This window comes from Equus quagga, chromosome 13, assembly GCF_021613505.1.
Source record: "Equus quagga isolate Etosha38 chromosome 13, UCLA_HA_Equagga_1.0, whole genome shotgun sequence".
Lineage (NCBI taxonomy): Eukaryota > Metazoa > Chordata > Mammalia > Perissodactyla > Equidae > Equus > Equus quagga.
The window spans coordinates 66116167-66132115 of NC_060279.1; the positions used below are offsets into that span (position 1 = coordinate 66116167).

The 15949-nt window shown below is 37.0% G+C and overlaps 1 protein-coding gene across 1 annotated transcript in view; it reads left to right on the forward strand.

Annotated features, from left to right (window-relative positions):
- Positions 1-15949, forward strand: part of PHLPP2 (PH domain and leucine rich repeat protein phosphatase 2) — a 73038-nt gene that overhangs the window by 435 nt on the left and 56654 nt on the right. The window contains exons 2-3 of the mRNA XM_046681773.1: positions 6131-6405; positions 15724-15857. Coding sequence (XP_046537729.1) covers positions 6131-6405; positions 15724-15857 — 409 coding nt within the window. The remainder of the gene's footprint in view (positions 1-6130; positions 6406-15723; positions 15858-15949) is intronic.

Here is a 15949-nt window from a genome sequence, read left to right on the forward strand (position 1 = left end):
TTCGGGACCCGGGGGCCCGCCTCTGCCGCCCTCATCCGCGCTCTGGGCCGGTCGCTGCTGGCCCGAGAGCGGGGCTGGAAGTACGCAGGGCTTTCTCCCCGGACACCTGAAGACATCACCCCAGCGGGAGGATGGCGGCGGTGATTGGCCGGGCGCCGCGGGGTGCTGGGGGCCGCGCCGGCGGGGCGGGCCGACTCTGCCCGCCGGCTTCCCACCCAAGTTAAGACCCGGCTGCCCGCCCCGAGGCGGCAGCCTGGAGAGAGTCCCCGGAGGAGCTTAGTCCCGGGGAATCGCTGGGCGTCTCGCAGAACGGAGCAGGGGTTGGACAAAAAGGGGCATTCCTGCTTGCGGGAGCGGGGCTAACAATCCAGGGAGACGGTAATGGGGGAGCAGTTATGCAACAGGCAGCTAGCGGGGCTTTTTGGCAGGAATTGGGGGGAGTGGGAGGAAATGAAAGCAGATGCAGGCAAGGGGGAGAGTGGAGCCTTGAAGGTGATGACATGAAGTTTAAAAACACAAGAAATGCAGGGTGGGGAGGGGACAGTGAAGATGGTTAAAAGGAGGAGTTGTGGGAGACTAACTGGATGGAGTTTTCTACTAGCCTTGAAATCCATAGTTGGAGAGAAATTTTTTCTGTAGGTCAAATATGTAACTAGGTACCCTGGAGATAGAATGGAATTTCTTTTAGAGTTCTAGAAGAGGAATCTGCAGGATTTAAACTTGCCAAGGAGAAGGAAGAGAGAAAAGAAAATTTAGAAGATTTTGTATGTTTTAAAAATACTTTGCCAAACAATAGAAATACAGGATATTAAAAATACATTAAGTAATAGTTGTCACTTGTGATTGAGAGTGAGCATTACGTTCTTAAGATTATTTGTAGGACATCACGAAGATGAGAACACTGAAAAAAATAATAGATTTGAAGCATCTGGTGAATCCATGAAACAACATAAAATAGAACTCTGTAAAATATAAAACATTTTTATGCTGCTGCCTCCCAATCTTAATGCAGTGATTTAGAGAAATAACTTTTCATAGTTTACCTCCACTTCTGAATACACCTTGTACATACCTGTTGTAACTTTAACCGTAAGTTGCAAATATAATTACTCAAAGGCTTTTGGATATTTATTTAAAACTCTAAGGTCACAAAAAATGTAAATCGTGAATAAACTAAAAAAAAAAAGTTCTACTGGCCTGGTTTATCAGAAAATAGCAGGTCTGGGAGATAGGTAATGCCCTCTGGTCTAGAAGGTAAACAACCTTGGCTTTTTTAATAACTTTTTTTTGGCGAGGAGGGAGTGAGTTGTGAGAAGGAAGGAATTGAGAAATGAGGATCTTTATTGATGGTCCTAGCTACCTTTCTATACTTCCAGGAAGTGGTCCAGCCTATCACTGGTTTCCTGGGGTTCCCATCTGGGACCGTTAGAAAGGTTCCAGAAATTGATCTTTATTATAGTACTGAGCTGGTGGTGTGGGAGGCTGACAGTGTCTAAGGCCCTTGCATCCCTTGCTTTATTGCATATGGTCAACACTTTAAGTAATCCTTGCAAATAAATGGGATCAGCTATGGAGAATAGGTGCTGTGTGTTCTACATACAGAAGTTCCCTTATAGCTGAGTGGTTGAATTTTGTGCCAAGCGAAACTGGAAAAGAATGAGTAGAAGACTTTTTGAATTATAATCTCCTACTTGTTCTTCTCTGAAGACCCTTTGAAAGGCTTATTGTTCTTTTTTGTAACTATTTTTTACTTAATATCAAATCATGAACATCATTATTATCAAATAACATGCGTCTTCATAAAAAGGTAATATGACTAAGCCAGTGTACTTTTGGTGCATCTGTATGGGGTATTGGAAAATTTGGTTCAAAATCTGCCCCCAGATTTATTTAGCAAGTTATTTTTTAGAATGTATCCCTTTATAGTTGTAGTTGGACTATAAGTCTAATATTTTTCATACTCTTAAGGATATTGGGAGTATCTTTGAAGCATAAATTTTTCAGATGTTTTCTCCAATTTTGGGATTATTATTTTTTTACTCAGTTTGTGGAAGAAATGAAGTTACAACTAATATAGTCATTGAATGTTATGAGATCTGTTTTTACAATAATAGTTTGAAGTTTTTATCAAAATAATGTGTGTATATGGTTTTTAAAAATCAATTAATACCCAGAAAGTTTTAATGAACCAAAATATTCTTCCTGTCCTTATCTCACCCCTTCCAAAGTATTCCTTAACATGTATATTCCTGGAGATGAGCCTGTAATGTTTTAAAATTTCGAATGCAGGAACATATCTCCTACTTCAGGTTATTTCACATTCTACTAGAACTCGCTGAGTATGGAGAGTTACTTTACCAGACCGTGTTACCATGCATGTCTCAGAGTTCATTGTATATGGGCATTTAATATCCCCTTTGAACCCATCACAGCCCTCATTATCTTCATTTTTAGAGAGTTAAAAGCATAAAGCTGAAGTGGATACTTAATTCGTGGCTTACTCTGAAGCATTTTGCTTTCTAGAAATATTTTTAAGTCTTAAATGTGCTCTTTATAGACTTGTTTGTTGTGAGAGGTGGTTATAGTTGTGTTCCCTTTTGAATAAGTTTGTCAACAGTTCTTATATAAGAATAATGGAGGAAATAAAATGTTCTCAGTGTAGTAATTCCAGTGGAGTAGTGATGCTGAAAGCATCTCAGAGGACAGTCCTGGCCTTTCCAGCAGTTACCTGATGGCTTTAGGCAGTGGAGAAGGAAGCACTAGGTAATTCAGTGGCTAATAATAGCTAAGCAGTCCATCTAGATTGTTGCTAGAAGGCCATGCTTGCTTGGTATCTAGGCCTTTTCAGTGTGCACTGAACAGGTTTAAGAGAGTATCTACAGAAGTTCTAGCTCAGTAGTGTATCTGTGGGTGCAATATATCGTATAAATAGGAGATACATTCTTTGACCAACAACACGTATGTTTCAAAAATGTAAAGTTCTTAAGGAGTTTATAGCCTTAAGGGAAATATATATACACATTTAAAAATGACTTAAAAATCCTTAAAGAAGAAAAATGGATGAGCTAGTGTAATACTTCCTGGGTCTTTCTTGACTTTTCTAAGATTGAAAAAGTCAGTGGGCCATTATGTGACCTTAGGAAATTTTTTCAAAGAAACTTTTTGGTGGTTTTGTGGAATAGTGTCTATTTGCTGTCTCTCTAAATAGCAGTGAGCTAAATTTCTCTCCACTGAGTACGGAATGCAGAGCTTCTTTGTTTAAATGCTACTGTACCATATAGAATCCTGTTTTCCTGTGGACCAGTTGATCTTTCTCAAAGATTAAAAAATAAGGAATATTTAAAATTAACCGGTGGTTGATTATTCAGTGGTTAGAATTATTTAGTGGTACAAATGTGATGGCCCCTGTGTTTATAAAATAAGTACTTGAAAGCCCTTTGTTAATTCTGAGATGTTCTGCCTTGAGAAAATACTCTTGATGAGAAGAGAGAGACCTAGATCCTACTTGTAGCGAGGGTTTATCCTGCTTATCTAAAGTTAGAATCAGTAATAATCCTCATGGGTTTGAATAGCTGTATTCAAATCCCTAAAATCTGTAAAATGATCAATTTACTTGTGTTATGCTAAATTTAAACAACGCTTGTTTTTCTTTCTTCCCACATGAGAATACCTTCTAATTTTTCCTTCCTCTTTCTTTACCACCTTTAGAAATTGATTTTAGGTGCTACAATTATCCTCAAATATTAAACTCAGTAATTACAAAAATAATATTTGTGGGGCCAGCCTGGCGGCATAGTGGTTAAGTTTGCATGCTCCACTGTGGCGGTCAGGGGTTCACAGATTCAAATCCTGGGTACGGACCTAGCACTGCTCATCAAGCCATGCTACGTAAAATAGAGGAAGATTGGCACAGATGTTAGCTCAGCAACAGTCTTCCTCAAGCAAAAAGAGGAAGATTGGCAATGGATGTTAGCTCAGGGCCAGTCTTCCTCACACACATATAGACAAATTTGCTTTATTTATAGATATTTCTGTTTTCCAATGAGGAATTGTAGCGAAAGTATTTTATTTACTTTGTGCCTGATAAAAAGAAAAGATTTTAGTGTTCTCAGTAAAAATGGAGATTTTTTCCCCCTAGGTTTGTTCAGCTTCTTGCCAGAGCTCATTGGGCTGAAGTACAGACTGGGAATAAATTTCTGTGATGTCAGCTGAATTCTGCCTTCATCTCTGTGCTACAGGTGTTAAAGCACTATCATAGATTCTCAGTGTAGAAGATAGGAAGAAATATCAAATAAATAATTAAACCCATTGTGATCCACATAGAAATAAAAGTATGTTCAAGGTGAAGAAGTTCTGCTGAGGAGAGAATAGAATTATTAATTCTTCTAGGTAGGGGGTAGAATGGGGAGGAAGGAGGTTGCGTAGAGAAGGTGACATCTGAGTAGAGTTTTGAAGAATATCTAGTCAGGTGGACAAGAGAATATTTCAGACAAGTCACAGAATTGTGAAATAGTTGGCTTGTTTGGGGAGTTATAAGTAGTTAGATATGACTGAAACAGAGAGAAAGGCAATGGGGAATGATGCCGGAAAGGTATGTCAGTGTAATTGTTAGTGAACATTTCTGTTTTATTAAAGGGAACAGAAATGGCCCATCATAAAAATAGAGCAGGTAAATGTTGATCCTTAAAAACTTGTTATATTGCTGTAGCAATTGTTTTTGCTTTGAGATGATGTTGACTTCACAATGTATATAAATTTCACATGCCTAAATTATCAAATGCAACAGTAATTTTTTTTTGGTGAGGAAGATTGGCCCTGAGCTAACATCCGTTGCCAATCTTCCTCTTTTTGCTTGAGGAAGAGTGTCTCTGACCTAATATCTGTGCCAGTCTTCCTCCATTTTGTATGTGGGATGCCACCACAGCATGGCCTGTAGGTCTCTGCCTGGGATCTGAATCTGAACCCTGGGCCCCCGAAGCAGAGTGTGCAAACTTAACCACTACACCACTGGGCCGGCCCCACAACAGTAATTTTTTTGAAACATGACAAGAATAGAAAGAATATTTGTGTAACATTGTCTTGATTCTGTACTTGCTTATTTGGGATATTAGGCAGAGGGTCAGGAAGCTAAAGAAATTTGGGTATAGAGACAAGTACAAAAATGTTTATTGCAGCATTGTTTCCAACAGTGAAAAATTAGACACAAACTAAATGCCATTGGCAGGAGAATGGATAAATTGCAATGTATTCGTATAACGGAATGTTATTCAAATAAATGAGCTGGGTGTATTAACATGGATATATCTTTAAACCAGTGTTGAACCAAATAAAAAAATTGCAGGGTGAAACATGTTAGGATTTAAAGTTTTAAATCACATAGAACAATACTGTATATGTTTTATAGTTATGTACATATATGGCAACATATAAAAATGCATGGAATGATAAATACCAAATACAGTAGAGTGTTTGTTTCTGGGGAGAGAGAGGAAAGTGGGAGTGTGGTGGGGTACCAGGTGGTTTCAGCCATGTTTGTAAGGATATATCATATTTTTTTTTTTTTAAAGATTTTATTTTTTCCTTTTTCTCCCCAAAGCCCCCTGGTACATAGTTGTGTATTCTTCGTTGTGGGTTCTTCTAGTTGTGGCATGTGGGACGCCGCCTCAGCGTGGTCTGACAAGCAGTGCCATGTCCGCGCCCAGGATTCGAACCAACAAAACACTGGGCCGCCTGCAGCGGAGCGCGCGAACTTAACCACTCGGCCACGGGGCCAGCCCCCATATATTTTTTAAAGAATAATCTGAACTAAATATGAAAAGATTAAAATTTGTGAAAGTTGGGTAGTAGTAGGTACACAGTTATTTTATTATTGTTGACATTTTTCTGAAAACATAAAGAAAAAAGAAAGGGTCGGAGAAGATGATGGACAAAGTCATGAACAGTTGGCAGTACAGAAAACTAAGTTTCCAGGTTAAGAATGGGCATGGCAGATGGGGAAGCCTCCACGAGAGGAAGTGATACTCGCGCACAGTGTTGGTGAATGTAGAGTGGAAAGGTGGGGTGAGGACTGGACACGTCTACCTCAGTCAGACGTTCTAGCTAATGATTTCTTTCTCTTGATGTTTTTTAGAGAAATATGAAACGCAATGGGAGCAGAAATTGTTTGAATAGGAGAAGCAGATTTGGTTCCCGAGAAAGAGACTGGCTGAGAGAAGATGTGAAGAGAGGCTGTGTTTACCTTTATGGAGCCGACACGACCACTGCCACTGCAACCACCACCTCCTCTGCCTCGTCCTCCTCTGACTTACATCTTGTCCTTTGCACAGTAGAGACCCCAGCATCAGAAATATGTGCTGGAGAGGGAAGAGAAAGTCTTTATCTACAGCTTCATGGAGACCTGGTCAGGTAAGGTCTGAGTTTTACCATTCTATTTCTGCTGCAAGGTAAGTAATATGTGTTTCTGCTTGGAAGTGGGCTTTAGGATTTTAATCATGCTAGAACTGATGTTGATTATGGAGTTACTAGGCTTGAAAAAAGATTTGTCCTTGGAATGCTGACTTTATGATTCTTGAATTTAAAAACTGTCAGTGAAGGAAAATTTGATAGTTACTTCATTGGGATTACACCATAGGTCGGATATATAAATTTAAAATAAATATTTTAAAAGTTATTTTTTGAAAAAATAATACATAGAGGTAGAATGAAATTGAAATGTATAAAGGGAAATAGAGTGAGAAGTAAACGTGCTCATGCATGAGTATTTGTATATAAATTTTAAAACTAATGGGGCTATATGCAACACATTGTTGACTTAATCTCTCTTAGAGATCTTTTCATACTAATATTTATATGGTTTCATTTATTTAATGGCTGCATAGTATTTTATTTTATGAGTCTATCATAATTTTAGCCAATCTCCTATTAATGGAGATTCAGATTGTTACGATGTTTTGCTTGTACAAACAGCGCTGCAGTGAATATCCTTGTACCTGTGATATTTCTCATTTGTGGAAGTCATCTGTAGGATAAAGTCCTAGAAGTGGAATTGCTGGGGCAAAGGATATGTGCATTTATAATTTTGATAGATGTTGTCAAATTCCTCTTCACAGAAGTTTGGTGAATAATATAAAAATATACCTATTTCCCCCTTACTTTCTCCAGAACATGTTAGTGTTAAATTTTATATATAAATATAGACACATACTCATGCATGAGCGCATACTTGCTTGTGAATAGAAATGATTGTCAACGGTTTTTGAATAAGAGAATCAAAGTCAACATTCCAAGGACAAATCTTTTTTCAAGCCTAATGACTTAGATTTTTATAAATCTGGTAGGAATTTTGTTTTAATTTTCATTTATCTTAATGAGTGAAGTTGAGCATATTTTCATAGATTTAAAAGCCATTTGTGTTTTCTTTAAAATTTTTTATATAAACTTGAAGACAAAAAGTATTCTCATAGTAGTCTTATATTATGCATATGAACTCTTTGATTCAGCTTTTTAAAAATATTACTATTAGTTCTTTGAGTTAGATGGCAAGTAAGAGCTCCTTAAGTGCCTGACCATTGACTTTCTCTCCTCCTCCTTCCCTGTAATAAGTAAATGTTTTGAAACCAAATTCAACGCTGTGGATTCGGTACTGTTGAAAGTGAGAAAGCAAGCTCCCACTTACACCTAAAAATGTGGTAATAATAGTAACACCTTAGCTAAGCTAAAAATTGATGTCATTTTAAAAGTCTAAACTGAGGTTTATTATGTGTTCCTTTTAGGATTTGGACTAATTCTTGAAAAAGTAGATTAGCATTTGAATGTTTCCCTTGTTCACCAGTTAACTACATTTCCTAAATCCATTTGTAAAACGAGAGGATCAGACTGAGTGATCCTTAGGCTTTTCTAAATCTTAACACTGATTCCGATCTAATTTTATCAGGTGGAAGCCTTGACCTACATTATAGCTGGTAGTGATTGATGGAGTTCCTGTATTTAAATATAAGACTCATATGTATACTAATGCATATGTGTACAAAGATACTAGAAATGTGGAGAAAACCCTACCTGAATTGTCTTGCTCCTACTGCTTGTGTAGTTAATCCAGATGTGATATAATTTACTTTTGTGAATCTAAACTACTTAAAATGGAGAGTTTTAGCTCTGGCCTTGATTTTGTAATGAAATAGCTCTCTGAAGGTATAATTGATTAGAAAATAATGAAAACACTATTGAACTGTGATTTGAAGAAATGAATATATTTTCATTGCTGGAGTAGAAACTCAAGAAGTTTTATCGAGCCAAAGAATGATGATGATGATAGATTTTAGCTAACATTAAGTGCTTTCTTTTACTGGTCAGCATGTCTAGTCCTTTACACACATTTTCTCATTAAATCCTCATAATAACTCCAAGGGAGGTAGTATCATTCCTTTCAGATGAGGAAAATTGAGGCTTTCAAGAGATCCCGGTAACCTGTTCAAGGTCAGGCAGGTACTGCCAGGCAGTTAGAATGCATAAATCATTCAAGATAGATGGTGGACTTTGTTCCAAGTAAAGGCACTCCGGCAGAGGAACTGGCACAGGTCCCTTACTCAGTTTCACTATTTAATCATACTTATTTAAAAGATCTCTTTTTAGATCTCTTACTCAACTGTTAACTGCTTGAGTTCAGTCCTATGTTATCTAGTTAGAGGAATTGGTACATTCTTTGAATAGCCCTTTATAAAATAGTTGATGATCTAAGACATTATCTTTTTTTTTTTTTTGAGGAAGATTAGCCCTGAGCTAATATCTGCTGCCAGTCCTCCTCTTTTTGCTGAGGAAGACTGGCCCTGAGCTAAGATCTGTGCCCATCTTCCTCCACTTTATATGTGGGATGCCTACCACACCATCGCTTGCCCAGCAGTGCCATGTCACACCCGGGATCCGAACCAGCGAACCCCGGGCCACTGAAGCGGAACGTGTGAACTTAACTGCTGCACCACTGGGCTGGCCCCGGCATTATCTTTTTTAATAACTTTTTTTGCTGCTTACTGAAGTATAATATGTATTCATTGTAGAAATTTTGGAAAAATGAAGACGTATAAAGAAAAATAATAATAATTTTCAATGCTAATGCTTTTTGTAGATTGCCTCATTTAATCTTCACAAGGATCTTGGAGGGAAATATTATTCCCATGTTATAGATGAGGAAAATGAGGCTTAAAAAGGTTAAGTGTCTCACCTAAGATCACTGAGCTAGTAAGTGGTAGAGCTGGAATTTGAACTCTGGCATTCTGACACCAGATCTCACATATTGCCTCTTCATAGCAACAGTTTTTTTCCAGATCTTTTTCAAAGTGAGTGTGTATGTAACTTTAAAAAATTACATATTGGGTCCATACTATATATTCAATCTTATTACTGCATGCTTCAGTTAATTTCCTTGTGTCATTAAAAATTCCTTAGACACTAGTTTTAATTGCTACAGAATATTCCATTTTATGGAGATACTATAACTTGTTTAAAAATTGAGAAATAATATGCAATAAAGGTTTAGAGGTTGGATTCTGGAATGAGAGTGTGTGGGTTCAAATCCTGGCTCTGACAGTTACTATGCAAGTTGTATAACACTCTTTGCCTTAGTTTACTAAGCTGTAAAATGGAGGATAATAATATTTACATTATAGAGTTGCCATGAGGATTAAATTAATTATACACGCTATGAAGATTAAATGAATTAATACTTGTAAAGTAGTGCCTCTTAAACTCTAATGTCCACCTGAGGAGCTTGTTAAAATACAGATTCTGATTCAGTAGGTCTGGAGTGGCGTCTGAGAATCTGCATTAAGCTCTTATGTGATGTGCTAACACTTTGAGTAACAAGGAAGTAAAGTACTTAGAATGATGTCTGGCACCTAACAAGTGCTCAATAAATGTTATGTATTTGGGTTGTTTCACATCATTCAGCTCTTAGAAGTAATGTTGTGATGACTAAACCTTTGCTCCTAAATCTTTACACTGTTAATTTCCCTGGGCTATGTCCCAGAAATTGGATTACTGGGACAAAAATCACCCTGTGTTTTTTTTAAATCACCCATGACTTCCTTCTTTCCATTCTTTTTTTCAGTCATGGACTTGTCATTTAAGTAAAAGTGAAGGATTACTAGTTATAGAATTTTAGCACTTGAAGGAACTTGAGAAAGATCATCTACTAGGGAAATGAAGTCTACCCAACCTAGCAACCCCTCTACCCCCTGCCCTTTCCATTTGTAAGTATGTATGGGGGCAGGGGTTTTTGGCTGTCACAACTACTGGGGAGAATTACCAGCATTTAGGGGGCAAGGGATAGCGAGGCTTAATATCCTCAATGTATGGGACAGTCTTGTACAACAAAGAATTGTCTTCCCCAAAAGGTGAATAACTTCCCCCATGGGAATCACTGAAACCATTTCGCTTCATTTTATAGACGTGAAACAGGCCCAGGGAGAGTAGATTGAAAGCACATTCCTGCAGCTAGTTCCCTGATTCTAGAGGTGTCATTGGAGCACAAGTGTATTGTCTCCCATGTCACTGCTCTTTGCATGATAATGTTTCGTCTGTCTTTTTAGTTGAACTGTTTAAGTGATAAATGGCTCACTAGTGAAGCTTGGTGTAATCATTGCCGTCTGTCTGAAAAGTCGTAACGAGACCTTATGTGACAAAATGGAGTGCCCTTTGGCTCATGGTCATATATTTACTTTTATTCTTAGTCATCATAATGGCTTAAGATTTTTGTGTTTGATAGACAATCTTTTCAGATAAACTGAGACGCAATAAGATATGTATAAGGGAAAATAATACCCTTGGGATTTGGGGTCCTGAGTTCTACATCCTTTTCTGTCACTGACTTGCTGGGTGGCCTCTTGCAAGTTACTGAAATTTTGTTTACCATATTTTGATGTTATAAAAGTGGAATGAAAAATCCTGTTTCAGGATACATACTGAACTGATTACTTCTGAGAAAGGAAAAAAGAGGTTATTTTTGTTTTGTGCTTCATATTTCCATACTATTTTAAAACTTTAAAAGAATGAGTTATACATTAAATAATAATATTTAATTTGTTTTTATTAAAATGTTGTTTAGTTTTTATATTTTAGTACTTCTGAAATCAGCTTGTATCTTACAGTTGTTTGTGGATCATAGTTTAATTGGCAGTGTTCTTTCCTGTTGGTTATTACAGTACCACCTGGTTAACTGCAATACAGTCCTGACACTAACCACCCAGAGCTTGCACAGACTCATAAGTTAAAAAGCATGGTCCCTAACAAGACTGCCCTTACTTCAGACTCTGGCCGCACCTCTGACCAACTGGATACATATTTGGGGGTTCTTGTGACCCCCTTGGGTTCAATAATTCACTAAAAGGAGGCAGAACTCGAGAAAGCGCTATACTTAAAATTACAGTTTTAGTAGAAAGAGTGCAAATCAGGACCAACCAAATCAAGAGACACATAAGGCGAGGTCTGGAGGGTCCTGAACTTAGAACTTCCATGCTCTCTCCCTGTGTCACCTTCCCATCACATAAAATGTGTTCACCCACCAGGAAGCTCCACGGAGCTTCAGTACAGAGTTTTTATTGGGGTTTTATTGAGTAGGCATGATTGATTGAATCAGTGACCACATGCTTGAACTCAATCTCCAACTCCAAGGTGGAAAGAGGCTGGAGGAGGCCCAGCCTCTCCTCCCCGAAGGTTGGGCTGGCTCCAAGCCCCAACCCTCTCTTCACATGATTGGTCTTTCTGGTAACCAGCCCCCATCCTGAGTCATCTGAACCCTTAGCATAGACTCAGGGTTGGTCCAGGGAGCTCATGAATAACTAAGATACTCCCGTTACTCAGGAGGTTCCAAGGATTTAGAATCTCTCTCCCAGGAACCAGGGAAAGGACTACTAAGATTCTTTATTATCCAACAGTGATGCATTAAAAACTAGTATATTTTTAAAATGATAGTGTATTAGACCAATGAAATACAGTAATTTTAAAACATAACTTTTTTTTGGTATGAGTATACTTAAAGTGCTTTGAGCTGTCTTCTGCATAAATTATTTTATTTTTAATGTAGCTTGCCTAAAAGAAGCTAGGCTTTGTAATGAAACTAACACAAGTTCAAACCTTGATGCCATTATGTGCTAATGTATGACTTTCTGAATCTCATTTTTCTTATTTACAAAACAGGCGTAGCTTTGTAAAATGTAAAACACTTCCAGCATAGTGTGAGGCGTCAAGTAGACATTCATTGAAGTATCCTTTTTGTTACTGTTTATATTACTGGTCTTAACATTTTCAGATTTTACCTTTATAGGTGCCAGGGATTGAGTTTTAATTTTGAATTTGATACAGAGAATGCTGCTGTGCTTTGTTAGGGTCTTTGATGCAATGTATTATTCCCTGTGTTGGGTTTTCATAAGGTGTACTTTTGCCTCCTCTTATCAACTAGAATTTTTGTCAAATGATACTTGGGATGAAATTTACTCTTCTCTTACATATATCTTAACTATGGGCACTGTTTAGAATAACTTTAGCTACTCTTGGCTAAAAGCTTTTTAAACTGCTGTTGATAGCATTACTATACTGGATGACTGGTTTGGAGAGAAATAACTATATGCGTGTACGTTCAGACTTACAAGGACTATAGTAGCACCTAGAAGCCTTAGAAGCAAACTAAAACTATTATGAGTAGTCTTATTGTCTCTCCTTAAAGCAGTAGTAGAGATATTTCAAACGCTGAACGGAACGTTTCATTGCCAACATTACTCTCTCCTATACCTGGTTTGCAGTATATAATTTCCCTTTGATTTGTGAGAGATTTAACAAATAGCTAATCACCAGCCTGTTAAACTTTTGGAACTTTGAAACACAAAATTGATCTGTAAGCATGTTGCAGCATTTCCCTCCCCCATACTCTCTATTCTCTTAAGCAGATGAGTTTAATGAGTAAATGGAATTAATCCTTCATTTTACTTGTTTTTGCAGTTCTTGAAATATTTCTTGTTTACTCATTTATTCTAAATTAATAAGAGCAGATGTTGAGATTCTCTTGATTTTTTTTTTCTTCCACCAGGGAAACTACTTTCTTTAGGCAGAAATTTTTAGAGAGTTTCAAAATCTGCAGAGCCTTTTTAGGAAAGGAAATTTGATCATGTAAAACATGTCATAATTAGGATTGTTCCATTTCTCTTGGTTTTCTAGAGAGAAATTGAAAAATCCAGCTAGTGAGGTTTGGCCTGAAATTATTATTTCTTAGACCTGAATCTGTGGTCATTATATGGAATTATGATATTTAAATACATTGAACTCTGTATCTAAAAATAATAGCAAAGTTCAGGTAGAATCTGCATTATATTAGGCAGGTGTCTTGGATACCTCATGGACTCTTGAGTTCTCAAAGACCCCAAAGATCATCAGGCCCAACTGGATTCTTAGAGGAATCTATTCTAAAGTATCTGTGACAGATGGCTCTCTAGGGCTTTGTGAGCTATTTTGAGAGGCAGTCTGTTTCATTACTGGACATTTCTAATTATTAAGGTTCTTCCTTTTTTTTAATACAAATTTACCTGAGCAATTTTTTCTCATTGTTCCTGGTCCCATTCTTTGGAGCAATCCAGAGTAAATCTAATCCTTCTTAACGCTGGAAGATATAGATAGCTCTTTATGCCCTTGGTCTCCTTGTCTTCAAGTTAATCCTTCAGTCAGTCTTCATGTTACATGGCTGATTGACCCTCCAGGATGCAGTTTATTAGAAGTCCCTCTTAAAATGCATCCTTCTTAGAAGACTTCTACTGTTGTACTGGGAAAATACCTAATGTTGTCATAGCCCTTTGTGAATTTTTATTTTATTTGACTAGAGATTAATTGTGACTGATGTTTTTATTCTGAAAAGTTTATTTTCCGTTTCTATTAAATTCAATATTTATTGGTCTTTGTAGGCTTTTAGTTCTTTGGTCCTTCTCCATGTAGTAGTTCTGAGTTTATGGAAGCTAAAAGTCAGAACTGAGCAGTCACGAGGGGCCAGGTGGTTGTTTTATTTTTGTTTTTTTTCACTCATCAGTATGATTTCCATTCCTAAATTACAGTTGTTTATATTCAACTTTGTGTAGGAGTCCCATTTCATGATATTTTTTACTTAAATCTTATTCCCAACAGTATTTTCTAGTCCTTTAACCACAAAACACAGATATTCCTCATGTCTTTTTGCCACGGTGCAGGGTGTATCAGGTTTCTTCTAATTAATACAATTTTTAAGTTTTCTAAACAGAACCCTTTTATGACTTAAAGACTAATGTTCTTCAAGACCTTTTGAACACACGTAGGTTTTCCTTTACTTGTTTTTTGGTGGTTGTTTCAGATGGGGAAGATATTTTTATTCTAATTAAAATTTGACTCTGGTCCTAAGAGTTTTTTAAATAATTGTCAGTATGTTATTGAACACTACTAAACACGAGATATTTTGCTAAGCACTTTACAAACTATATAGTATCTTGTTATAAATAGGTAAATAAATTTAATAACAGCTCTATGAGTTAGGTGCTATTGTTATTGCCATTGTATGGATAAGGAATTTAAGACAACGGTTAAATAACTTACCCAAGGCCATGCAGTTGATAAGTGGCAGAACTGAGACTCAAGTCCAAGCAGTCTGACTTTTGAAGCCTGTACTCTTAGCCACTGGAGTTACAACTATTTGCTTTCTAATAAAATAATTATCAAAGAGCTGTCTTGCTGTTACTATTGATGTAGCCCCTATCAAACTACACATCAATCATTTTGTTTTTTAAATATTTTTAAGTATTTTAGGACTGTATGATTTTAAAAATGCAGTATCACCAGAGGCCACAAATGATTACTAGACATTCTGAGTTTACTCTAGCTTTCAGTCAGAACCATGTAGTAGAATGATTTCTGGGGAATTATTGGCCCATTCATTCCTAATTTTTATGGAAGAATCATCTATGAAGCCAGTGGAAATATATAGTACCTGGGACATAGTAGGCAACCAAAGTCGACATCTCTAATTGTGTGTGCAGCTTATATGAAATCAGTTGTGGCCAAGTATAATCTTTTGTATCTCATAACATCACTGCCTTTAAATTTGAACTGAGATTCTCAAAGGACCCTGTGGGGTCCCTGAGACTCTTTGAAGAGGTACCTGAGGTCAAAACTATTTCATAATTAAAATAAGACATTAATTTTCCTTTTCACTCTCAGTCTCTCATGAGTATACAGTGGGGTTTTCTAGAGGCTACATAGTGTGTTATCACAACAGATTGAATGTAGAAGCAGATCTGAGAATCTAGCTGTCTTCCATTAAACCTGCTATTAAAAAGATTTACAAAAATGTGAAACAGTGCCTTTTTCACTAAATTTGTTTTATTTTGGGAAATATATTTTTCAAAAAATATTATTTACGTTAACATATAATGGGTTTATTATTGTTATTTAAAAATGAATAAAATATTTGGAAGTTCTTAATTTTCATTTCTGATTCACTAGACAGCAATAGTAAGCAACAGCTCTTTGAGTTTCTCAAAGACTCTGGAGGGATCCTAAGACCAAAATCTTTGAGCACCACTTGTTTAGATTAGTTGTATTGTATGATATTAAAGAAAATCTTGACATAGAAGTAAAAATCTAGAGGATGTTAAAAGATTAAAAAAATGAAATGTCATTTTTATTACTTACTAATATTTTTCTTTTGAATTGTGTAAGCAGGAGACTGGAGCCCACTGAACGACCTCTTCAGATGGTTTATGATTACTTGTCCAGGCTGGGATTTGACGATCCTGCGCGCATACAGGAGGAGGCGACGAATCCTGACCTCGGCTGTATGCTGCGCTTCTATGGTGGTAAGAGTTTGTCAGTGGCTTTGTAGATATGCTGCCTACTTTTAAATTGGTCATTCGTGCCTCATTCTCTCTTCAACTTTAAGAAGTATTTT